Source organism: Carassius carassius, chromosome 3, assembly GCF_963082965.1.
Source record: "Carassius carassius chromosome 3, fCarCar2.1, whole genome shotgun sequence".
In the NCBI taxonomy this organism is placed as follows: Eukaryota; Metazoa; Chordata; class Actinopteri; order Cypriniformes; family Cyprinidae; genus Carassius; species Carassius carassius.
This window is the reverse complement of record NC_081757.1, coordinates 26962898-26990373: the sequence shown is the minus strand read 5'-3', so window position 1 is coordinate 26990373 and position 27476 is coordinate 26962898. Positions and strand designations below refer to the sequence as shown.

Sequence of the window (27476 nt, the reverse complement as noted above, 5' to 3'; positions counted from 1 at the left end):
ATCATATAGAATCATTGAACCCCTTTCGTGTGAATGTATCACTGATCTATATAAGACTATATATAATATGTTTTATATTATAGATCAGTGGAATATATTTATTTTAGAGTGTTATAATATTATACGACTCCTCTCAGGCTTGACATCCAAATAAGTGTGGATTCAATTTAAGTTTAGTTTTTAAGATTATCTGGAGATAATACTGAGTGTTATCAAACTGTATTGCACATAAGATGTACCAGGGTTTTTATAGTTAAGCATAAGAAAAAAGAAAAATAAGCATTTTTTTTTAAATAAACAGTAAATAAATTGTATATATATATATATATATATATATATATATATATATATATATATATATATATATATATATATATATACTCTATATACAGTACAGACCAAAAGTTTGGACACACCTTCTCATTCAAAGAGTTTTCTTTATTTTCATGACTATGAAAATTGTAGATTCACACTGAAGGCATCAAAACTATGAATTAACACATGTGTAATTATATATGGAATTATATACATAACAAAAAAGTGTGAAACAACTGAAAATATGTCATATTCTAGGTTCTTCAAAGTAGCCACCTTTTGCTTTGATTACTGCTTTGCACACTCTTGGCATTCTCTTGATGAGCTTCAAGAGGTAGTCACCTGAAATGGTCTTCCAACAGTCTTGAAGGAGTTCCCCGAGAGATGCTTAGCACTTGTTGGCCCTTTTGCCTTCTGTCTGCGGTCCAGCTCACCCCTAAACCATCTGGATTGGGTTCAGGTCCGGTGACTGTGGAGGACCCCATCACTCTCCTTCTTGGTCAAATAGCCCTTGATGCCTTCAGTGTGACTCTACAATTTTCATAGTCATGAAAATAAAGAAAACTCTTGAATGAGAAGGTATGGTCCCACTTTATATTAGATGACTCTAAGTACTATGTACTTCATAATAAAATAAAGAATTGATAGGTACAATGTACCGATTTTGTTCATGTTGAATTGCAGAACACTTTTGCTGTTATTGAGGTGGGATGGGAAAGATCAGGGACAGGTTTGGTTAGGTTTAAGGGGTGGAGTTAGGGTCAACAGTGTAATTAGATGTAATTGTAGGATGGTGTTTTCAAATAAGTACAATGTAAAAACATGTATGTACACAATTATTGCATTGTATCAATTAATTAATTTAGGCCTACACACCGCATTTAAGGGCACCTGATATAAAGTGGGTCCGTACTTTTTATTACTTTTATATGTATTCCGATTTTTGAGTTTCATTAGAGACATTTCATGATTCGTTGTCAGCTGACTCAATTAAAAAGGCAAAAACTGGTTGCTGTTTCCCATTAACATATTTTATTAGTGATTATCAGGTTTACCTTTCTACAACATATCTGTAGACACTCATTTAGAGAGCTTAAAGAAAGATACAGAGTATTGCACATAAAAAAGAGAGAAATTAAAGCAAAGGTCATGAAAAAATGAAAAACTAAAAATAAATCCAAGTACACATCTTTTTTTTTTTTTTTTTTTTAACAACACTGCACGCTGGAAATGAGATCGCGGTCTGGTTATATGTGCCTTTTAGTACAATTGAGACAATTATCATTTAAATATATGTTTAAAATAGTACTTTATTTAATATACTGTAACTATGAACTATTACATACAAGTTCAAACTTAAGATCACATGCATTAAACAGCTAGGCGCAATGGAATGCTATATTTGAGATGGCAAACTCAACATTTCAACTAAGGGATGATTTGCACAGCACATCATGACTATTTTAATTCTTTTCAAAACATTTAGTTTTCATCTTCAAAAAGAAAGAAAGAAATAAAGTAAAGATAATCACACGGACACTTACAAATCTTGAATATAAAATGTGATCAGTGATCTAGTCACTTGATCTGGCAGTCTGCAGTCTGGTAACGTGTTTGTGTTTGTTCATATCTGTGGTACTGCGGAGTCACATCTGGGTTTCACCATGTCAGCAGCACAGCCAAATAACCAGAAGCTCAAAAGTTACAGCACTTTAAAAACATTAGAGGCAAATATTAAATGTGAATCCTCATAGATTGCTCATCAGAGAAATATAAAGGATTATGCTGAACCATATTCTTGCCCTGTTGTAAATACAGACTTTTCTCTAAAGATGAAGGTCAACAATCAAATCTTACAGACCAATGAGCAAGACTATGAAACAGAAATTAAATCATCTTGTGAAAAGCATGAAGATTATAGATCAATTTAGTCTCAAATTCAACCGAACCTTCCTTCGTTAATAAAAGAGTTAAGCCAAGCACTTAAAAGCGTAGCATTACTCAAATCCATGTTCAACCTGATGGTAATATACATGCAATGCATACAGTACTTTTACAGAGTTTTTTATTCATCAGACGATGGTACACAATCATCATCCCTCTCGTCTTTGATCCTGGTCCATGACAAAAGCTTAAATCAGCACGATCATTCATTTCATTAAATCAGTTATTTTAAGCCTTGTATGTTACACTGCTGACAATACACAAGGAAACATTCTTGCAATTCTGGGCATTTCATGACAGCATGTTTTCTACTATCAATAACTCCAAATTCTGACTTAACCGACTGAAGTAGTGAACTGGCTTTGTGTATTTGAATCAGTGGTCAAGAATTCACTTTTATATTTCAAACTGTAATCTATATCCTCATCGTATATTGACTGGAGCTCTTGCAAGTTAAATATTTATGATTTAAGATTAAGTTTTATGTTCCATAAAAAAAAAAGAAATGTGCTTTGAACAATTGAAAACACTCTCTAACAGTTTTGGGATAGGTTTAAGTGCAGTATCCATGGCTCATATCTTTCATGTAACCCTACACAAAAACAGAGAAATGACCTCCATTCATAGATTATTCACTGACCATGTAATTCTATTGCCGGAAACTTTGGCTTACACATGTATTCTCAGTCATCTTTTCTTTCCATTCCTTTACAGTAAGCAAATTTGCCCTATATACATTTTATAACCAATAGAAATCAAGGGGAATTCATTACAAGGTGCTAGTGAATTTAATGAATTTTCTTCAAAACTGAATAAAATCAGTAATAAAACATACTTGATAAGAACTAAAAATAATCATAAACTCTTGAGAACATACACTTTATACATCATCTAATGACAAAATAAGATTTGACCCCACTCTGTTATTCAGCGTTGTCAATAAACTTACCATCTAAACATCAGTTTTCAGAATGAGTTTAAAAACAGAATTTTGTCCTCATCTAGTAGCAATACATTATTTTGGTTATTATCACTTTAAAATGGTTGCTGATGCCATCATTCCACTATACAAATTCAAAGCATTAATCGCTGAGTCAGGAATGTAAAGTAATTTGTGCATAACTCCATCTCCAGCTTATGTATCTTATTAATTGTTAGAATTTTTAAAATCGTATTTGTTTACTAAATTCCTATTTCTGAAATACTAGCACCCAGGTATTTGTTAATCTCTCTTCTGAGGTACAAAGCCTCAATTGCTATTTGCACAGAAGCTATCTGAATGTGTGATAACTTGATTAATAGATGATTATTGTACAGTATATATAGTGAGTGTATGTGTGAGGCAATGAAAGAAGATCTTGCAGATGTTTAACTCAGCCCCTCAAATCATCAGTACCACTGATTAACTAATCAGATCTAGTTTAGCTGTACTATTAGGGAATTTCTGGTGTTTTGTGTTTAAAAGTAAGTGAAGAGGTATATTTGTGCTTTAGATGCCATAGTAAACAAGGCTGTATACTTTGTTATTGTATTTAGCAAATTCATTTGGTAACCTTGTTCAGTATAAAATTCCAACTGGGAATGTAACCATGAAAACAGGTCCTGGACCAAAATTGAAGGGTGAATAATTTTAGAGACCCATTTACTGCAGGTATGTGTGTATGTATGTATTGTACAACGTAAAGGGAAAAGCCACCCTGAAAAGTATATAGTGAAAGGCACGTCTTCCCTCTGTCCTCCTGCACTCATGTAAATTTCATTACCAAGAAATAATAATCAAAGTTCATACCATTTGACTGGGTTTTTTGGGTGATAAACACTATGTGCTGTTTAAACCTTGGGAAGTTAAAAAGCAAAAGGTTAAGAATTTTACACTGAGTGAACTACAATTAAGGCTGTAACGGACAATTTAAGAGTAAATATGTGAACCTGGGAGCCTTGTTGAATTTAGAACTCTATTTTGCAGGCTGGGAATGACTCATCTTGCATCACAACTGTGCTGCTGCTGGCCAGGACCATGATGTTCAGCTCCTGTTGCTTCTCATGGGTCTGCTGATACCATTCGCGTGTCACTTCTGTGTCATGAGTAGGTATCAATGTTACCTACAAATAGGAAAGAGTAAGACATTAATATATACTATGACATTAATGCATAATGGCTTTAACTATTTTTAACCATTTTAAATCTTCATTGAAACTGAAACTGACTGCAAAAACACTAATTAATTAATAACAAAAATATTTATATGCATAACATCCATAAAATATCCATCAAATTAATCAGCAAATTACAATGTTCCAATGTTGAAATCTACCACAGAGAGAGCAATTAAAGAATATTATACCTGTAGATTGGATCCCCACTGTGCCTTTCCCTCTAGCAAGGCATCTAGTACACTGCGGCTCGGTTCTCCACTGCTGGAGTCGTTTCCACTCACTACATAATATGCCGAACGAACACGTTTGAAAAACTCCTGGTCCACATTTTTAGCACTGCAGTGGTTGGGAATGTAGGCCAGATCCACATAGATAGGAGGACCAGGGGGTACAGATGCACTGAATTTTGCGGAATTTGATCCTGTTGGAAAATTAAAATGAACAAAAACTTGCTGTTAGTGTGATGTTTGCAAAATCGTAATTTGCATATTCAAATATTTATGTTCATACCCGCACTGTTCTTAAGGCCATTGACAAGGCCTTTCCCGGTGTTGTGGCTTGACCTTGACAGATCGTCCTCCATTTCCTTCTTTTTAAGAGAAGTGGTGTGTGTGGAGGGCTCCTTGGATGGGGACCTCTTCCGCCTGGCATCAGTTTTCCGAGCAGGAGATGAGGACTTTGTCTTGCCTAATTTGCGCAAACCCTTTGATTTTGAATCTTTCTTGATTGGTTTATCGGTTAGGCTTGACAGAGCCTCAGGATCAACCATACATACATCAGGGCGAGGTGGACATGGAGCAGGATCCATCATTGGTGACGGGAAGGGATCATGACTTTTAGCAAGTGACCTTGATGAGTAATGCTTCCCCCCATAAGCTCCAGATGATTTATCTACAGGCAGGTAATCTGCATCCTCATCAGAGTCATTGTTTACTTCTGCCGTGAGTGATGGACACTTTTCTGTACCTGGTGGTACATCAGAATCTGACTGGGAATGCAGTGGCTCACTGACAGAGGTTGGAGGTGTGTCCTCTCCACTGGCACAAATCCCAGCAGCCATGGCACCAGCAAAGTGTTGCACTTCACTGTCCTCGCCATGATGACTGTGAGACTGGTGATGGGGTTGTTTGTGAGATCTGGTCTTCCCAGAAGGTTGCTGTTGATCAGATGTTTGGCTACTCTGTTCCTCGTTTTCTTCATCACTTGAAAGTTGACATAAGCTTGGGTTGATAAAGGATGGAGATGTGTCTCCTCTTCTCTGCTTGTACTCACAAGTGGAATAGCCTGGAGAAGCTGTGGATGGATGTGGATGGATACCAACATCTGAAGGATAGTCAGAGTCATCATTGTGTCTACTTGGATCATCTCCATAATACGAAGTTTTGAAAGGTTGGTTTGTGTAAGAAAGAGAAAGAGGACGGGCTGGGTGCTCTGGATCAGTCTCTTCTTCTTCTTCATAATCATCTTCATTTCGATAATGAGTTGGGGATGCTCCTGGGTAAATGTCTTGTTGCTGCTGCATTTCCCATTCACTTGGGCTTCTAATTTTCTTTACGTCAAATTCTTGGCCTTGCATCTCTATTTTTGACAAGCCTATCCCTACCTTGCTGGTTCCCCCAAAAGCCTCTGGTGCACTCAAACTAACTTCTGCAGGCCCGTTTGCTGTGTCTGGTTTTGTGGGCTCAGGGAAAGAGGAAGTATGTGAGGTAAGTGCATCTGGGATAATGGCTCCCAAACCAGAAGATATGTCTTTTGTTAGTGTCTCTCCCAAGGAAAATGTGGTATCTTTCTTGTCTGCTTGAGCTGTAAGTGGAGATTTTTGGTACTGAAGTTTATCCTGTTCAGTTTCGTACATATAATCATCCTCCTCTTCACTACTCTCTGTGTCTTCATAGTACTGTTTTTCAGGGCACTCAAATTGAAGTGTTGATGAAGCACCATACAGGTCTTCAGGCATGTTGTCTTTCTGTGTGGTTGGAGGCATAGAGGTATAAGGTCCAGTTGCACCAAATTCATCTTGAAATCTTGAGTCCTCTTCCCACTCCGATTTGTAAAAGCACTGACTTTGTAGACCTTGATCTGAGATATTGCTTGTAGAGTAAGCAGGTTCTTTCTTATCACCTATGCAAGTACCAGCATGTGGAGGGAAAGGCTTGATCTCCTCAAAGGGTGATAATGGTGAGAATCTCACAAGGCTAGAAGTGGATTCAGCTGTAGTGGTTGCAGGGGTCAGCTTTTCGGACACTTCCAAATATTCATCCTTAGCCTGACCACCAGAACTAGAGAAGGGAGAGTCCATTACTGGAGAATGTTCATCTTTGAAAGATGAGTACTCAAATCCAGTACTGGCTGGAGTCCCTATCTCATCCCCAAACTGGCGGCTAGTGGACAGAGAGGCAGAAGCTGACGAGGAATGACTGTAAGAAGATGAAGAGGAATATGCTGTGGCTGACATAGTTGTGTAACTGAAGCCTAAAGAAACAGGGTCTCCTGTTTTTTTCTCTGCTCCATCAGGTGTCTTTTGCTTGTCGAACTCAATATCTTTGCCATCATAGTGAGTAGAGAATTTATCTTCAGCAGACTTTGTTGAAAGGGGTAAATATGACTTAACATCTTTCTCGTAATTTTCGACAAACTCATCTCTCCCCTCACTTGAAGAATGTTCAAAACCAGATGAGTCAGTAATATGACTTTTAGTATGAAAAGATGAGGCATCACCTTTAACAGTTTGCATTGAGTCCTTGGGGCCCTCGTGGCATAGAGTGGATTCAAATATTGATGAACCTAAAGATTTCCCATAGGTGCCAGGTCCAAAGCTGTAATCCTGTGTAATGGTGTCTTTCTTTACATCCTGGAATTGAGTAGGTACAGTGCTGATGGCAGTACTTAGAGAGTGCTTGGAATCTTTCTCTTGTCTGTCTTTGGTACCTTTCTCTGTATCACTATCACTTACATGCTCTCCATAATCTTCATCCTCATCATCTTCATCTTCCTCATCTTCTTCATCTTCATCCTCTCCATCAGCAAACATCTTCATGTCTCCAGGCTTGACTTCTTTTGTGCTAAATGTAGACTGGCCTAACACAGAACTCATATTTTTTGCACTGTAATCAGAGCTGAAGCTGTCAGTTGCATAATGGCCTGATTGTAATGCACCACCTTCTGCCATTCCACTGAAATCTGGCTTTTCAAATTTAACTGAAAATGGGTCTCTCTCTGTTGAAACAGGTGAGTCTTTTTCAGTTTTCTTTTCTTCAGCTTCCTTTATTTTCTCAGAGAATGTTCCTTCAGGTGTATCCTTTAACTGTGTTGTCCCATATATACCTTGTGTTTCACTATATGAAGCTGATGATGCTTCCTTTTCCTCTGATGCTTTAAGGTCAGAAATCTTGCCAGTGGAAGAATCTATGGAATCATCCTTTTCTGTTTTCTTTGGAGTAACATCAGTATCATCAAAAGTGTGCTCCTTTGGTAGATTTGGAGAGTAGGAATCCACTGAACTCGATTTACTGTCGTACACATCAGAGTATGTAAAGCTCTTCCCAACATAGGGTGTATCTTGCCTAACCACCCTCTCAAATTCCCCTCTGAGGCCTTTCTCACATTCAGGGAAGGAATACAAGTTGAAGTGAACACTTTTATCGCTGTCTTTAGAAATCACTTTTGGGTCATCTATTTCTGAGAATGACGCATCGTTTTTGCCTTGGCTTGCTGACATGGAATCTAACTTGCCCTGTGGTACTTTTACGCTTGAGTAAGTACCATCTTCGGTTTCACTTTCATCTTCCTCTCCTGAGCTGAGCATCTGGGATTTGTACTCATGTCCCAAGTAGGTCACATTTTGTGGTTTATCTTCCTTATCCTCTGATTCTTTCTCATTTTCAAACAGCTTCTCCTCTTTTAGGGGTGATGTCTCTTCAGAGTATTCTTCATCAAGAAAAGTGCACTCCCTCTCCTCTTTGTATTTAGTTTTACCACACACATTAAAGCTTTCCTTTCCATAATAATCATCTTTCACTTCCTCTTCATCCTCTTCTGAGTCATATAATGCAGGTTTAGTGTTGGAGAGTTCCTTTCCAAAAGGATCCACTTCATCATCAATTATTTTCACAGACTTTTTGTCAGCAGGAGCCTCTTGGGCCAAACACCTCTGAGAATCAAAAGTCTTCTTATCTAGTTTTTCCTCTTCCATAATCGGTGGCTTTTGTGACTTCTCCTCAGTGGGAGAGTAGCTACTGCTGGTCGGTCCTGATTGTGTAGGTGAGGCAAACCTCACAGTGCTGTCATCTGGACTGAAGCATCTTTCTTCACTCTTTGAAGTAATACTCGTCTCTGAGGTGCAAGGCAAATTTTTCTCAGAGGTGCCCAATTTAGATTCATCCTTAGAGAGTGAGATTGCCTTTTCATCTTTTTCTTGTGTGCCAACATACATCTGAGGAGAAATAGGTGCTGTTGATAAGGGAAATTTATCATGAGCTTGCTCTTCGAGCATAGCAGCAGATGCATAACCCTCATGGAGCTTTCCAAGTGGCATATCAACATTCGGTGTCTGATCCTCATCCTCTTCCTCATCCTCTTCATCCTCAGAATTTGTGGGAACAGTAGCCTTCACTGTAGTTTCTGTTTCTGGCACAATGGGTTGATATTCTTCTGAAGGAGGTGATTTAAAACACTTATCCTCCTCTAAGGAAGAAGTTGGAGAAATAGTTCCAGCAGAGTGGAGGTACTCCTTTCCTTGAGTGGCATCTGTCTGTATGGATAGTGGTATACTATTTACAGTATCTAAGAGTAAAGAGCTTTTTCCTGCATCTTCAGTAGGTGGTGCTGTCACGGATGCTATAGACTGATCTTCAGTAACAGATGTTGCAAAAGATAATTTGTCATATTCAGTGATGGAGGTGGCTGATGATATATGCTCTTCTTCAGCCAATGGAGCCGCAATTATATTTGCTGCGTAAACTGATAGGACTGGCTCCTGGTCTACTGCAAAACCCTTTGATGATAACTCAGAAACAACAGATATGGTTGGTGGCTTCATGCCATGGATGGTGTCAAAAGTCCCTGGTTCATCAGGAACTGAGATGTCATAAGAGCCCACATCATACTGAAGATGTGGGATTCGCTCCTCTGTTTCCTCATTAATCTCCTCATCAGAAATGGTCTGCTCTGTCTCAGAGTAACCTGGAATGGTCTCATCTTGGATGAATGAAACATGCTCTGTAGCACCTAGCGGTTTGGCAGATTTTATGTCACTTTGTTTTGTCTCCCAGTCCTTTCCAAGTTTTTCTTTCCTAGCCTCATCAGATTTGTACTTAAGCTCCTCTTCATGCACTAAATCCTCTGCCTCCTCTAGCTCTGCTTTCTCAATTACATCATCTTCTTCTTCACTGTCACTCTTTCTGGGTTTCAGTTCAATCTCTTTCTCTTCTTTTTTGGATTTTTCTTGCCATTCTTTATTTTTGCTCATCTCCAAAAAGTCAGATGTTTTAGCACTTTTCTGTTTTGTGGTATAGTCATCCTCTATGTCATCTTCTGTAGTAGCATCTTCATCCTCAAATCTATCAGTGTTTTTAGAGGGGGATTTAATTTCCTTTACTCCATACGGTACCCTTTCTTCATGAGGGGATTCTGTCTCAACATCAGTTGTAGTTATTCCCTCATCAGGAGATTCAATGTGAGGTACAACACTGTCAGCTGCAGGCTGAAAATCTGGGAGCACTTTGCTCTCCGTGGGCATGGATATCTCCTCCTCCAGTCGCAAGGCTTCAAAATCCTTGGTAAGATCTTCTGGGGAGGAGACTAAGGACCTGTCACTCTCCTGTTTCTCTATTGATGCTTGTTTAGCAGCTGGCCTGTTTTCTTTCTCCTTAGCTGCTTTAGTTTTTTCTGTTTTAGGCTTTACTTGAACCTTTGCTTTGTTCAGGGTCTTCCGGACCTCAGGGGTAAAGGGCTTTAAGTCAGGTTTTGTGATTTTTCTCAGCTCTGGCTTAATTTTTTCTTTTTCTTTTTTTTTCTCCTCCTTACTCTTGAGTTCTTTTTTAATGTCCTCTTTTTTTACATCTGCCCTTTCTTTCTTCGTGTCTTTCTTTTCCTGATCTTTCTTCTCCTCCATCTTAGATGCTTTCTCCTTGGTATGTTTTTTAGGAGATTTTTCTCTCTGCAGCTTCTTTTTCTCTTGCTTAAGTGAATCAGGTGACGCTGTCTTGGGTTTAAGCGGTTTGGGAGCTTTAACAGTCTCTTTTATTTTCTTATCTTTCTTTTCAACTTTGTTCTCTTTTACAGAGTCACTCTTTGACTCAATGTCTTCATTTGCCTCTTTCTTGCTTGCTTTTGGAGTGGAAGACATTTTAGGGGATGATTTGAGACTTTCTTTGCTCTCAGTTCTCAACTTCATTTTAGTTTGTTTAATCAGTGGAGATGGAGCTCCAGATGACATGTCCTTCTGAGTGGCTACTGGATACCGTAAGAAATCGAGATGCCTTAGCTTTTCAAGCCCCTCAAATATTTTGTTTTGTGGGGCATTTCCAGGGAACAGTACTCTGACAATCTTTTCAGTTGGACTGGCAGGTACCCACACAACCAGAGCTGTCACTGATGTGAGGTAAGGAACTGAAATCTCGCCCTCTTTGCCATTGGCCAGGACGATGCCAGTCTTAGCTTTACTGTTACCAGCCCACTTCTGCATGAAGAATTGCATTTCCTTACTGTCCTTGAGAGGATTTAGAATATACATGTCTAGTTTTCCAACACCCAACTTGTGAAAGAGTGTTAAAGGCTCAATTGTGTTGCTCACAACTCTGTATAGAGGCTCAGGTTTGATGCCCAGTTTGTCAAGATACTGCAGTGTGAGAGAGGACTCTTCAATGCTCCTCTTTGCTTTCAGCGTGGACTCAGGTGCCTTCAGCTTTTCTGGTACATTAAAGAAAACAACACCAAGCTCTGGTGAGATAAGGTTTTTCATCCACTCTCCATAAGTATTTGAACCACGGTTCTTCTCTTCCTCCTGCTCTGCAATTTTTCTCTGTAACAGTCCATTTATTCCAGCTAGATTATCTGCTCCTATGTGGGTAAGGAGAACAGAATCAATCCTATCCAAATGTCTGACCAGCTTCCAGAAGCAAGATTTTCTGTCTGATCCACCATCGATTAAAATGTTAAAACCATTGACTGCAAACAAAGCAGAGTCACCCCGTCCTCCAGGAAAGATATAGCAACATGGCTTGGACAACTTGAGGAACCCTCCTGAGGTTGGTGGTTCCAGGAGCTCAAAAGGAGAGGGAACATCTACTGTCTCAGAGACATATTCTGTAAATTCGTTCACCCCTTCCATCTCAGGCAGCACTGGCTCTGGGTTCAGTCTGTACTTCAGTATGCTCTGCTCCTGTACGTACGCTAGGGAGCTCCAGCCCCCTTCTCCTTTACAGGACACAGTCAAACAGGCTTGCTGATCTGCAGATGGCTGGTTTAAGAGATCTTTAATCTACAAAGAAAATATTTTTTAATAGATTTTTTTTTAACGTAAAAAAAAAAAAATCAGCTGTGAAATATCATGGGTCCTATAATGGTACAGTGGCCACTTACCCTACGACTCAAGAGAATGTCAGATAAATTTTTCCAACCAAACAATCCACTTTGCAGGACAATGTCACCGCTCTTTTCAGTTCTTTGCCCACTTAAGACCAATAACTTATGTCTTGCTGAGTCACAGAGCAGTGTTCTGAACTAGAAAAGGAAGAGAATACATTTACTGTTATATTTGACAGTTAAAGCAATAATTGGATATCTTAGATTATTATATGGTTGCAGATTATTATACAGGCAAATAACAGGATGGGTGAACTTCGTGAAGTAAAAAAAAACACATAGGCGTATTTATAATTACCTCTATAGCAATATTCTCCACAGAAGGATTCACCAACACAACAGTCTCAAGAACATCACTCTTGTATTGCAAAAGTCTCTGTCCTAAAAAAAGAAGTTAAAAACACTGAGTGTTTAAAATGCACTAACATATGCATATTCATATCTTATTTATCATCTTATTTTTATTATTATGGCATATTTATTGACAATTTGTAAGATTTTGTTAAACCATTTTAAAATGAGAAAAATCTGAGATAAAAGCTTGCACCCTATTGGGATGATGCAATCACTGCCTTCATGCATTTCAGTGTTTATTCATTATTCTTTGTCTCTTCCTGCTGCTGTGCAAGAGTACACTAATCCCATGAAAGCAGTCGTCTCAATTCCATGCATTCAAAACAATATTGCAAAGCTCCTGCAAGCAAATCTATTGGCTGTTGCCATGGGGATAGTGAGCTGGCGATTGCCGCCAGCCGCGTTACACTGACCCAGTCTTGGTGCTGCGCGACGCATTGCAGCATTTCTGAAAGGGTGAAAAAATCTCTCTCTAGCTAAAAATGTAAATCCAGCATTGCACAGCTGAAACATATAAACAAGTTTATGACCCTGAGTATTATTAGGCTATAATAAGCATAAACCTCTCATTGGCTGTTTAAAAATCACTGATTTAGATCTTTCTATAGGACATTTATAGGGTCATTTTCACAGCAGTGGGAACGGAACAAGGGCATTTGGACTTAAACAGCACACTGATGATCTGACTAGGCCTCTCAAACATTCTTAGTATAGCGTAATGTACATAACATGATAAACATGTGATGAGCTTGAAAAAAGCTATCATAAAGATATTTAAAATGTAATGAGTCTGATTTTAGATACAACCAAGAAAAATAATGTGGATCAGATAGTAGCTAAAACTTAAAAAAAATTGAATAAATGATTTTTTTTCTGGCATAACATGGAGTAGTTAAATACTCTACAGTCCTGTGAGATCATACAATGGACTCTGGATGGTAGTAGTGGACTTCAAATAGTCCTAACCCAGTTTATCCTTCAGACTCTTTTGAGTGCATCTTCGAATGTTTATTTGAAAGTGAAAACCTTTTAGAGAATTGTAGCTTGTTATATTTATCTCCAAATAATTCTAGACCTTCATATGCTAGGGCGAGTTTTGACCTTCCAGACATTTGACATCATTAAGACATCTTTTCCTACACAACTAACAGGATGCTTTGGGACAGCTGTCAACCTGACCTTCAGATGTGCGTTCACTTTGAGACAAAGAACAGATAACAGGTTTTGAGCAGCTAACTCAGGCTTACTACACCTTCACCTTACCATTCTAAAATAAAATCTGCATTTGTAAATTCTACTGTAGTTCATGTCAGATGAAGTAAAATGGATGTGTAATTGCTTTGTACTTTTATAAGAAAACTATTCTGAAGAGGTTTTTTTAGATGCATACTTTAAATGTAATACTAATGGCACAATATCACATACCACAGATAAAAATATCCATATTTTAATATCCATAGTCATCTGCTACGTATGTACTGTGTAGCACTAGGATCCAGGTAACTGCAGATGATTGTGCGTATGAAAACATGCTGAAGAAATCCACCTATGACATTAAACTCCTCCTTCTTAGTTGCTGTGGAGCAAACAGTTAAATGTATCACTTTGCACAAACAGTTAACCAGCAAGGTTTTTCTGTGAGTTATCGGCTTGCACTAAATAAGGATAAGAATAGAGTTCATCCAATAATATTCAGTCCAATGGAGTCAAATATTCAGGTCACTTCACTTAACATATGCTCCGCTTATTACAATCTGGATGATAGGAAGTTTTGCTGTTTTAGGACCAGAAAAAATATAAACTCTCCCTAGTTAACAAGAAAAAAACATATCAAATACTATTTCAAAACAACATATATCCTTAAGTGTTTTATATGCACTTGAATCATGTACACAGTAACAGTAATATTTAGCATCTTAGCAGATGGTTTCTAAAATTAGCTAATTCAGTATCACTCAACTGAGAATGTAAAACACTGACAAATGGGGTCAGATGTATTTTACACTTGCTCAGACTAATTTGGTAAAAGTCAGTCTTAGATTTGAATGCAATCCAGAAAATAACTTTACTTTGTGAATTATAAGCTTCACAAGCAATCTTGGCTTTTAGGATTAAATGATAAACACAAGTGACCCAGGCGATTGAAACGCTTTCAGTGGGAAGAAATTAGTGAGACTGACTGATTGCCTCACAGGCTTAAACAGTGTTAAACTTTTGCTTTTGAACTCACTGTGCCTCCAAAATCTTTATTCCAAAATCTTGCATTAACTATTTTAGAACAGCAACACATGCCGTTGTGTTAAGAGATTATTATTTCAAAGTACCGACATCTGAGCTCAAATTTAGCTTTGCCACCAGATAAAACTTGATCCTAACAGCTGAAACTATACTTGCAATTCTGGTTCTTCACTCATCAGGATGATGAAGTGCAAATTTGATTGTCTCATGACTGAATTTTTCAACACATCATCACTGAAGAGAATCAAAAGTTTTTATATTTGAAACATTTTCAGCTATTGTTGGATTAACACTTTCCTGTCCATGAACACAAAAGCAATAACCACAACATTTCTGTATAAAAGAAGTATTACATTTGTTGATCCAGTGTTAATTCATTTTATCTTTGCCTTGCCCTTGATCACTGCTCAGCTGCCTCTGAATCACACAGTGTGTGACACGAAGAGAGAGGCGGTGTGTAACACTTTTTAAACAGTTATCTAGGGATAGTGATTCAATAAGCAGCTGTAATCTTATTAAAGCCACCTAATCGTATCCATAGCAGTGAAATTCTGACCACTACATGTGTCCTATCCGTGCCTTTGCAACCGCAGCAACAAGTTCATGTCAGTCAAATGAGTTGTTAACAAGCAGGGGAGATAAAGTCTCCTCACAGCAAAGAAAGACAAGTGCTGATCTCTCATTCATATGTATGTGCTCTTGCGGTGTAATGGACCCCATTATGCTGTAAACAGCTGGAGCCAATGAATGAGGAATATGAGTAGAGTTTATACAAATGGCTCATCTAAATGCAATAAATGACTAAAAGGGATCAATTGTACAAAGCACACAGGGGCACTAGCCCTAAAGTGCCCATTTTAGAAATAATTTGTTACATGCAGATAAACTGAAAGCTTCAAGGGTCCATTTAAAATTATACAGAAATAATTTGCATCCATAATCGCTTTTGCGGATTAATGACCGGGGACAATAACATTTTGGCCCTGTCTTGGTCTTTAAATAAACTTGGTAACTCAGGTGTAAAAGGGCTGGTTAAAACCCAAAAATGCTCATTTGGAACTGGAACAGGGTGCTGTTGATGCAAAATCCTTCTGGCCTCCCATCAATAATGCTGACCTCAGCAAAGCAAATGGCTGATCATTGTTTAGAACGATCCACACCCGAGACAGTAACAGATATATTCCAGTCATTGCCATTCTAAACGCAAGAAGCACTTAATAGTCTCAGCTCAACTGAAATGTTATGATCAAATAAAAAAGATGAATACTGATGGCATTTACATAATCCTTTTACATGACAAATATGTGTCTCCTTAAAATTACAGTTAAACCAAAAATCATCTATCATCAAAATTATGTTTTCCCCAGATATGATCGTTATTCCATTCAATGACATCTCTGTATGTGTTTCACAGTCATTCTTATTTTAAAAGTAAATGATGACTGGATTTTCATGAACTATCCCTTTAAGATGCAATTATTTACCACGTATGAAGAGCACAGTACATCACCCTGTTTCTGCTTCACGTAGATATCTAATTAAGTAATCTACGAGATTTATTTCTGGCCTGTGCAATCTACGCACATCTTTTCACCTCATACTCGAGCGCGCGCGCGAGCTACAGCCCTGCTTCATCCTATAACAACCAGAAACACGATTTTTGGCCATATTCAGAGCCGTTCAGTTATTAAAAATGTTAGCATTGTGATTTTAAAAAAGTAACTTTAACCTAGGGGCTCATTAAAAAACGAACTTTCATATAGAAAACATCTAATCTAGCAAAAGTGGGAAAACTGGTCATAAATAAACGTATTTTTCTCACTCATATTTCTAAGCCAAAATTCTCTCGTTTATGTTGTCGAAGACGTTTGCTTATCGATTCAGCATCTTCGATTACTTGTACGGCGTGATCCTGTACATTCATACACTATCACTGATGGCATAATCATACATGCTTTATAACGGCTTGTTTCTGCGACCTTTAGATAAATAAACCTGCGGACAAATCCGCGAACGAGCTTGAACCCACACAGACCTAGACAGAGGAAGACTGATGCGATAACAGATCAGCAATATTCAACCTTTCATGAATGAACAACCTCGAACAGAGAGAAATTTATTTGAACCACATGCCAATAATCAAACATTTGAAGAATTATATGACAGATTAGACCTACCGCTGCTGATGCTGAGCTGTGCGTATGGCGCGTCGCGAGCGCGCACACAGACACGCGAGCGAGTGCGCGACAGGGAGTGGGTGTGGCCTATGAGCCTGTCTTCACTTATATACAGTACTACGATATAGGAAGATGGCACTTGAAGAATGAGAGATATGCAACAATGTGATAGCATGTCAGTGTACGCTTCTGTGTCTTTAATTGGACCTTGAATAAGTCATTTATAAATAAGATGTAGGGTGAACACTAGTAAAGGTGGCCCAATTTGCCATCTGAGTTAGAACAAGCATTCCGAGGGCCTCAATTTTACCTGTTTTCACCCTGTTTTCACCCATTTTTAAACGGACTGACCAACGCTATCAATTAATAATAATAATAGTAATAATAATAATAATTTGCATAAAGAAAAGTCAGTCAGTTTAGTACAAAGAACAATTCAAGCCTATTTGAGTACCCTGAAAAGCACTCTATAAATATCTATCTATCTATCTATCTATCTATCTATCTATCTATCTATCTATCTATCTATCTATCTATCTATCTATCTATCTATCTATCTATCTATCTATCTATCTATCTATCTATCTATCTATCTATCTATCTATCTGTCTGTCTGTCTATCTGTCTGTCTGTCTGTCTGTCTGTCTATCTACTAATGGTCAAGAATGACAAGGATGGGCCATTTAGCAGTTTATGTACAGCTGATCCCAGGCAGACAGCTGCAGGGCAAGACTGCCAAAATCTGATCCATTAACTGCACTCCATCAGCACACTCTCGCAGACAGTCTGCCGGACTCTGACCACCTCTTTGACAGCAAGCCAGTGCAGAATTGTGTTTACAGTAAGAGAGTGAGCATGCAGATTAAAACTAACAAAACAAAGAAGAATATTTATACTATACATTAAAAAAACAAAACCAAAATGAGATATATGAGATGTGAGATATAATATGAGGAAAATTATGATTTATCTATTCCACTGGGGGGAAAAAATGGTTTTAATTGAAGGAGTGTGTTTTTAATAGCCAGAGGTGACGATTGCTTCTAGCTGCTACAAAAAGGGTCTGCATTTGTTAAATCAAATTGAAATTGATGCTATTACAAGATTATAAATAGACACTTCCAGACAAATTCTAAGCAGCTGTTCAAAGCAGCAGTCTGGCTGCCGCACCCTTACTGCTAGACAGCCTTTGTCCATCTCTTGAATTATCTCAGTTATTTCATCCTTTCGATACAGTCCCATGATAACAGCTTGCCCTTACTAAATGGTAATGCATTAGCACATTACTGCAGATTTAAAGCTTCTTACGTGAAAAATGTAGAATGCATTTCACTTCAAATGTCTTTCTGGTCAAAATTCTTTACAGACGCTATTTTTATGCTCTAGACCCTAACAGTAGGGAGCAGTGGTTTTTCTTACTACAACAATAACCCCCCGTCTTTCCTAAGACTTTTGCTCCAGAGTCTGGGCGTGGGCTCAGGTTTCATCGTGGTGCAAGATCCAGCCCTGCAATCAATGTCACCATCAAGCAGACTGGAGTCGCCTGAGCAGTATGCTGACGCGCAGGATTCATGTGCAGACTGCAGGGTATAAAAGAGCACAATCAATAGCCCATCCTGAATTATTAATCAACGCTAGAAAACACACCGGACCCTTGTAAAAGCCCTCTCTGCTTCAGCTTCATAAGTGGAGAGATTTATAATCTTATATGGTATAATGTCTAAGACTAGATTTCCTGTGCTAATGTTAAAGTGAGATAATCACAAACCAACACTTCACTTAACAGCTCGAGTTTCAGTATCAAGTTTCTGCATATGTGAAAATCAGTTTCTTATTCAGTGTTGTAAATATCCAAGATTAGATTTGGCAGTAAAACACATCTTACTTGTACATATATTTTAGTATCCTATCTCCAATTTTATATTTTCATAATAAAATTCTTTACATACAAAACTGTCTCTGGGGTGGTGGGCTTTCAACAGAAACTAATATCCACGCTTTATGTACCAATATGTACTTTTTATTATCTAACTTTAAGGTAGTAATACACAGATTTAAGTTACAAATATGTATCCAGGGTTAAATAAGGTTCAAAGATGAGAATCACTGTAATAAAAAAATGTTATTAATAAAACAAAGATTACTGGAGTATGTTTTACAAAAAAAAATAATAATAATAATAAATAATATTTCAGCCTTTCTACTTCAAAATGTTGTTTAATTTAATATGTGACCCTGGACCACAAAACTTTTTCTATACATCATCTGAAAGCTGAATAAATAAATAATATTTCAATTGATGCATGATTTGTTGGGATAAAATTTGGCAGAGATACAACTATTTGAAAATCTTGAACCTGGGGGTGAAAAAAAAGTAATACTGAGAAAATCGCCCTTTAAATTTGTCCAAATGAAGTTCTTAGCAATTCATATTACTAATAAAAAATTAGGTTTAGATATATGTACAGTAGGAAATTGACAAAATATCTTCATGGAACATGATCTTTACTTCATATCCTAATGATTTTTGGCATAAAAGAAAAATTGATAATTTTGAACTATACAATGTATTTTGGGCTATTGCTACAAATATACCCCAGCGACTTAAGACTGGTTTTGTGCACCAGGGTCACATATGCTACTTGCCATTTCTTTGTAATAAACTGTGAAATTTACTAGCAATTTCTCAGTGAAAACAGTTTCCACACTTTATGTTTGTTATGGATAAATTACTTCAACTGTGAGCTATAACTGCATTTAAAGTCATTTTATATATTTTATATATTTTTGGTCATATTATATAACATTGATTAAATCTAGCTTAGATTGAAACAAATGTAAAAGCTATTGAATTAGAAGCAGCTTCTCCTTGTCTTTCTATCAGTGCAGAGGGGGTTGCAGTTGCACCGATAGACTCATCGCTCATTTTTCTCCGCCCTGTCAATTTCCTCTGGTTATTGACTTAATTATGTTCTGAGAATCACATAGAAACTCATTAAGTCTCAACTGCATATTTGGAGGCTTTTACAACCAAACATGCTACACATAAGGGCTATTACAGCAGTGAGCTGTGGTCGCAGTCATTAATGTGCGGCATGTTGCTGAAAATTCTAAATGAATTGAACAATGCCCGAGACAGCTGGGGCCATGGTGACCATTCCAGCCTCCTCCCTGCTGCCTCAAGAGAGGTAAAGGGATCTGTAACGATTGTTCAACAACCCATCCATCTGTGTCAGTTGTAAAATCCCCAGCTGAAGTTTCAAGAGGCAACCACTCATAAGGGAATAGCAACACATATGGGAGGTCTATAATGCACTTTCATCATATTATTTCAGAATCAAAACAGTAATTTGATCTATTTATATAGAAAATATTTTTTTTCTAACAACATACATTGCAATTTCTTTATTTACTTAATACATCAGTCTAAATAAATTCCTGACCTCTATTCACTTGTCCTGAAGTTAATTGGGTTGACATGTTGCCAGAGGTTCCTTTCATGTCTCAACTCTTGCACTTTTCCTCTGGAGACAAAGGTCATATGGGAATTCATTCAGCAACACTTAGAAGCACAAATCTTGCTATCCTGCTTAGAAAATGCAGGCTTTCTTTACAAAATGAATGTAATCTATATACATGATTTAAAAAAAAAGTTATTGCCTCACACACAAGTCAATGTTGCTTCAATGAAAACCTGCTCTGTACTGCTCTGTGCAGCTATGGCACAATACTTATTAAAGAGCAAATAAATAAGAATGCACACACACAAACACACACACAAACGCACACACACATTACATTTACTCATTTAGCAAATGCTTTTATCCAAAGCAACTAACAAATGATAACAATAGAAGCAATCAAAACCAACAAGAGAGCAATGATATGCAAGTGCTATTACAAGTCTCAGTATATAATATCAGGCAATTTCCATCCTGCATGTAAAAGAACAAAGAAGCAAAAGTCAAAAACTGCTTTTATTCACGTGCTTCAAACCTTGCATTAAGTCACTTTTAGTTTTGTGCTCTGACATTTAGAAGCAGTCAGCCATGATGACACTGCACTCACGGCCTGATCAGTATTCCAAGCACAGCTGCAGGAGCGGCAGACCAGCCGTACTGAGCATGCTCAGTCCTCATCCATCATCTTCCACTGCGGGCTAAAACAATAGAAATCATTTCTGTACAGAACAGAGTAGCATTGACTGCCACCTGTCAGAGACCAAGATGAAGAGGAGGAAGCCACTCTGTGTGCTGTGAGAAGAGGGAGCTGCTCCTCTCTTCTCATTACAGAAAGATTTTATTCATACTTATGCCTTTCTATCTCAAACGCACAGTAAACAAAACCAGCAAGTCAGTCTGCAGATATAGATGACAGGTGGCAGGATATAGTCCATCTCTCACTCAGAATATGGGCATTATGATAAGCTGCATCTATAGGGAATAATGGAATGTGCAGAAGAAATGAAACACTTGAAACACTGTTTGGGTGCATTTTTTCATTAATATTCTTGTCAAGCATCTGGGATGGGCATGCTTTTTATGGTTTGTGAGACAACTGGGTGATATATCTGCCTTGTAACCTAATAATCAATACAGGAGTTCATTATTGATTGAAGTCAGTTTTGTGTCTAAGCATCGAATGATAACAACACTAGCAGAAAAATCCTAATCTTATAGAAACAAAGATGTTGCAGTCAAAAAAGCCAGGCTCTGTGAAGTAACAAAGGGATTCTTATTGTCAAGATTCTCTGAGCTGAAAAAAGCAGCAGCTCTTTGCCTTCAAGCCAGAATTAGAGGTAATAGTAGTGAATAGGAGTTCACAGTGAGGCCAGTACACTTCTAGACTAGGTCAAACTCTGATATTGAATGAATACAGGGATCTATCCTAGAAATTCACTGATGAATCAGCCAGGTTTACTAGAAACTACCTTCAGTTTAGCATCAGTGAATACCCAACTGAAAGCTTTTCTCTGTTGTTCTTCAGTGTGGTTTACCTTCAAAAGGTATGAGATGATGATGAACAGCATTGTTTATGCTCTGATTCCCAGTGCTGCTACAACTAAAACTATTTGTTAATTTAAATAAACAAAAATAACCCAGAAAAAAATATATAAGATGAATAGCTTTAACTTCAATTCTAGCAATAGTGACTGACCTCTAATGACCAAGTTCAAACATCTTTTGGACTGGAGCCACAAAGTTTCCTTGGTCCCCGATGCTGTTTGAACCTTGTCTTTTGAGGTTGCTGGACTGTAGAGATCAGTGGATTGACACTTAGATAGCTCTCTACAAAGTCTGCCCTTGGGAGTGAGAAAAAGCCTTTCTGGCTTCAAAGCATTTTTGTCCCTCAGTGGAGCATTATATCATTTTATCTGTCCAGCCATTATTCAGAGAGCTAATTGCATCTTTCACTTGAGTGCACACAGCAGAATAGCATTTGCCCACCAGAGCTTGCTTGGGGAAATCACTAAAACAACGGCTTGTCTTAACAATAACTAAATAATTATGTTCATAGAATTTATTTAATATAGTATAGATGAATTTTTTTTTTAAATATTTTATTTCCATTTTAGTTATTTTAGTACATTAAGTTAAACTAAAGGAAAATAAGAAATATTGCTTTGGTAACTAGCTGAAATAAAAATAATAGAATAATAAAATAAAATAAAATGTAAATAAATTCATTTAACATTTATTTCAAGTAACAAAATTTATTTTATGGTTTTAGTTTACTATAATAACCCTGATCAACAGAAAGCACTCTGCAGCTGCATTAACCATTGAATAATACATTTAGCAATGATATGGTCCTATTTGATGTCCTGATATGCAAGTGGATAAAAGACAGCATTTAAATCAGCGTGGTGCTGAAAGAGTTAAAGCATCCCACCGTGCAAGCACGCTGATCTATAAGACCCATAAGCCCATTATAGACTCCACTATACACTGAGAGGGTCTCACGTGGACTGCTTCTCTGGTGGAGGAAATCATCTGGAAGATATATTATATAAGATATTGTTATCAATATTATGATCCACGGGTAAATAATAATAGACAAGGCACTGATGATTAATTCATGCAGCGATAGATAGGGAGTCAGTAGTCACATATGAGGAACCATATGGCATAAGGCAGGCTAACAGAGAATTTATATTGAAGCCATGACATACAACGCCCCAGAATGAGAGATTAAGAAACACAAGAAAAATAGGTGACAAAGTAAGCAGTGATAGAGTGACCGTGTAATGCATGCAATCTTGTGCATGCAAGTACGTGTGTGTGGGTGATGGTATGCCATGCTGCAGAGGAAGTAAATTTAGATTTAATGCTTTATCCTCTTTAGCTTCATATCTGCTGATGGTTGCAGTGTGCAGCATAGCATATTAATTATTATCAGTTGTGCTGCTCAGAAATGCTTCAGATGCCAACACTTTAGATACAAACAGAGCAGCAAATGCTATGTTCTTTATGATAGATCAAATATTGTTACATTGGTATGTATATATGTGTGAGTGTAAAAAAAAAGTTCAAAATTAAAATTTGCTGAAAATGTACTCACTCTCATGCCATACAAGATGTAGATGAGTTTGTTTCTTCAATAAAACAGATAAATTGATCAATTTAGCATGACATCACTTCTGAAATCCAGTGAAAATCCAGTCTTTTCACATAAAAATCCACTGATATATTTGTTTTTTAGAAAACTGTTACTTGACCGATGTTTGATCTTTGTATAGATCTTTCTTTATTCATATAAGATTAATTTTAACCACATAAATATAGTGGACAGAAGATTTATATTTTTGCCAGAAGCATAATTTTAAAGTTAAAATGTGATGAATTGTTTCATGTACTTATTTATGCAAACATGTTTTGCTTCACAATACATTAACTGATGGATTGTTGTTTTTATCAACTGTTTTCTCATTCTCATGGTACCCATTCACTGCTGAGGATCCATTGGTGAGCAAGTGATATACTGTAATGTTAAATTTCTCCAAATCTGTTCTGATGAAGAAACACTCATCTATATTGGATGGCCTGAGAGTGAGTAAATTGTCAGCACATGTCCATTTTTTGATGGGCTATTCCTTTAACCATACACATTTTATTTATTTATTATATAACTGAAGTACTACTGATTTAAAATCCCTATACTTTTACACATATAAAAGGACTTCCCAAATTCACAAGTTTACCAAATATAACAGTTGTGTAATCCCAAGAGTGTCACTCTATTCCACACATAGCTGTACCAGGTAGTCTGTTAGTCTGTGGGTTGCCCGGAAACATGCAAAGCTTTTGCTTTCATTTCTTATGGCAGAAAATTTCATTTGCCAGAAAAGAGAAACTAACAGGTGACATGCTGATCTTAAGCATGCCTAATTATGAATTATAAACATCCATGATGCACAAGAACAGATAACACAGGTGAAAAACAACATTCACACACTCCAAACTGCATGTACTCTACTGAAAAATTGACCACATACAAATGTTAGAAGCTTACTGTCCATGCAAACAGAGCCAAACAGAATATTTATGATGGAAATAATTAGGGTAAAATAAAATAATTGACTGTGCATTTAAAGAATGCTGCCATTTCATTGGCTGTGGGACCTCAGTTTTTTTTTGCCAGGGCAATGTTGTTTCACACTCACCTTCTCACCTTTGCATAATCTATTGGCTGTCAGATTGCAGGAAGCTACCTGCTATCATAAATACTGTGATTCTGACAGAGTAAACAGAACATACATTCTGAATCTCACAGCATCACAGGTGTTTCTTATACCTTATGCCTTATGCATTTACAAAGCAAATACAGCTGTATACTTTTCTACTTAGGGCTGAGGTTGGTCTGCACAGGCAGAAATCACTCTGGTTTTTATGCAGTATTTTTTTATGTGCCTTAACCGTGAGTTTTAAGAAGAAGCTTCGATTCGGCTGTGTAAATACACCTTTTTACATTTTGCAGTATTAAACATGGTACACTTCATATTCAAACACACATGGCTACTATAGACATCACATTATATGCTGCTGGTTAAAATTGTAAAAAAAAAAAAATATATATATATATATATATATATATATATATATATATATATATATATATATATATATATAATATATATACAGTACAGACCAAAAGTTTGGAAACATTATTATTTTTAATGTTTTTGAAAGAAGTTTCTTCTGCTCATCAACCCTGCATTTATTTGATCAAAAATACAGAAAAAACTGTAATATTGTGAAATATTGTTACAACTTAAAATAATAGTTTTCTATTTGAATATACTTTAAAAAAAATAATTTATTCCTGTGATGCAAAGCTGAATTTTCAGCATCATTACTCCAGCCTTCAGTGTCACATGTAACATCCAGTCTATCACATGATCATTTAGAAATCATTCTAATATTCTGATTTATTATGGGTGTTGGAAACAGTTCTGCTGTCTAATATATTTGATGAATAAAAGGTTTAAAAGAACTGCATTTATTCAAAATAAAAATAAAAAATTCTAATAATATATATTCTAATAATATATTTTCTTTACTATCACTTTTTATCAATTTAACACATCCTTGCTGAATAAAAGTATTGATTTTATTTTAAAAAAATAAAGAAAAAAAAATTACTGACCCCAAATTACTGACCAGTAGTGTATATTGTTATTACAAAATATTAATATTTTAAAAACATAGCTTCTTTTTTTTCTTTTTTTTTTACTTTTTATTCATCAAAGTATCCTAAAAAAGTATCACATGTTCTGAAAAAATATTAAGCAGCAGAACTGTTTCCAACTTTGATAATGAATCATCATATTAGAATGATTTCTAAAGGATCATGTGATAATGATCCTAAAAAACTTATTTCAAAAACATTAAAAATAGTAATGTATATATATATATATATATATATATATATATATATATATATATATATATATATATATATATATATATATATATATATATATATATATATAATTTTTGCAAAAGCTCATGCATCATCTTTGCAAAATTTAATAACTGACCTTTCACCTCTGATGAAAACTGGGCAGAGTGTCTTGTTTCAAAGAGCTTCAGTTCCTTATTCAAGTCACAAATGGTCAAATCAACGTCCCATGACAGGATCCCTGTTAGATGCACATTTAATAAATCAATATAGCACGCAATACAATATCCCACACAACGGTTACACCATTGAAATACCTGCAAAAAATGCACTGTAAAAAATGAAAATAATAACAAAGATTATAGGAATATGTTACAAGCAAATCATATTCCAGATTTTTAAACTTTAAAATGTTACGTTTATTTCAACGTGATACTTTATTTATTTGTATTTTTTACTTGTGATATTTACTGTCAGTTTCTGAAAGAAAATTGTTTCTGCAACATTCTTTCAGTGTATAATGATCAAATGTCATCTGTATAATGCGAACATACGTGTCTTTGTATGATGCTCAGATATGAACAGCTGTTTCGCTTTAGTGGTTCAAATAATGCTTCACGCTGAGCCAAAGGTAGAAAACCCAAAAGTTTTCGACTCACCCTGTTTAATGTGTTCTTTCACTGACTCAAGCTGCTGATCTGATGCAATTTCTCCAATCACAATAAGCATATAGTATCGCGTCTGGCAAAAAGGAGGACCGACGCACCGCTGCTGTCCAAGGTGCTGAATACTCTCGCGCTTCTCCTGAGGACCTGCCGCAGCATCTCCTAGCCGCATTTCCATGGTAACCGAATCTGGAGCTGAGGGACTTCTTGTATTACCATGACAACTGCATCCATCAGCCCAGGCGGGATCAGAGGAGGAGCGGGAAGAGTGGCTCGGAAAAGACGGCCTCCTATTGGTTATCGGTTGCAACAAACGCTTACATTTCACCATGACAACTCCGCCATCAATAACGTATTCTGAGACACCTGGGGGAAATAGTTGTTTACGCTCCGTCTGCAAATGACTTTTCATTATGCCAAGAAAATTGGATGCAATCCAGAATAAATGTATTCTCAAAAACGGATGTTTTCTCTTCTTACTGAAAGACAACCACAGCCAATATTGTATCATTATATTTTATGTATTATAATCATAGGCCTATATTTGTGATCGACAATCAATTAATCTTTTTATCTTATTTTTGATTACACACAAATATTTTGGATAGTCCTTTGTTGTTCTCATTCTAAACAGATGCACTAAAAATGCCAATTCTCTCTTCTTAATGTCAGTGTGGGAAGATTAAGCTTAAGATTTGGGTTTTGTAAATCACATAAATACGACATGTGATTCAAAGATTATTCTCTATAAAAAAAAAAAGACCGACATATGAGATTTACTGATATGTGCAATGTCTTATGCACTGCAGATGAAATCTGATCTTTAAGCACATGGGTTGGGTTAGTATGGCTTTTACTGGCTGATATCTGATATATAACATTTCCACAGTGTCATGAGTCAGCATCCTTTAAGAGGTTTACTGCAAAGTCTTTATTGCAGCTAACATGAAGAGAAGGATTGTATACTGCCCTCTGCTGTTTATTTCATAGCACAAACAATATTACATTATATTGCCTTCACAGATTTTATGCTAGGAAACATTTTATTAGAAAAATAAAAACTGTCGTATTCGAATTTACACAGTCATGTTTTACAATACATATTTTAGATCATATTTATATAAACTGGTGTTGCACTTAG

The 27476-nt window shown here is 36.6% G+C and overlaps 1 protein-coding gene across 3 annotated transcripts; it reads right to left on the bottom strand.

Moving 5' to 3' along the window:
• Nucleotides 1-3274: 3274 nt before the first annotated feature.
• Nucleotides 3275-26528, bottom strand: LOC132124142 (microtubule-associated protein 1A-like). 3 transcript variants are annotated; one of them, XM_059534999.1, is made up of 7 exons: nucleotides 26330-26528; nucleotides 25810-25911; nucleotides 12299-12381; nucleotides 11998-12138; nucleotides 4927-11896; nucleotides 4605-4837; nucleotides 3275-4362 (listed from the first exon to the last, which is right to left on the bottom strand). In XM_059534999.1, the coding sequence occupies exons 1-7, from the start codon at nucleotides 26511-26513 to the stop codon at nucleotides 4207-4209; spliced, it is 7869 nt and encodes a 2622-aa protein (XP_059390982.1). In that variant the 5' UTR covers nucleotides 26514-26528; the 3' UTR covers nucleotides 3275-4206. The 3 variants fall into 3 exon arrangements, with proteins under 3 accessions (XP_059390982.1, XP_059390989.1, XP_059390998.1); XM_059535006.1 differs by lacking the exon at nucleotides 26330-26528 and adding an exon at nucleotides 20213-20293 and having other exon boundaries at nucleotides 25810-25876; XM_059535015.1 differs by lacking the exons at nucleotides 25810-25911; nucleotides 26330-26528 and adding an exon at nucleotides 16770-16837.
• Between the last annotated feature and the right edge of the window lie 948 nt (nucleotides 26529-27476).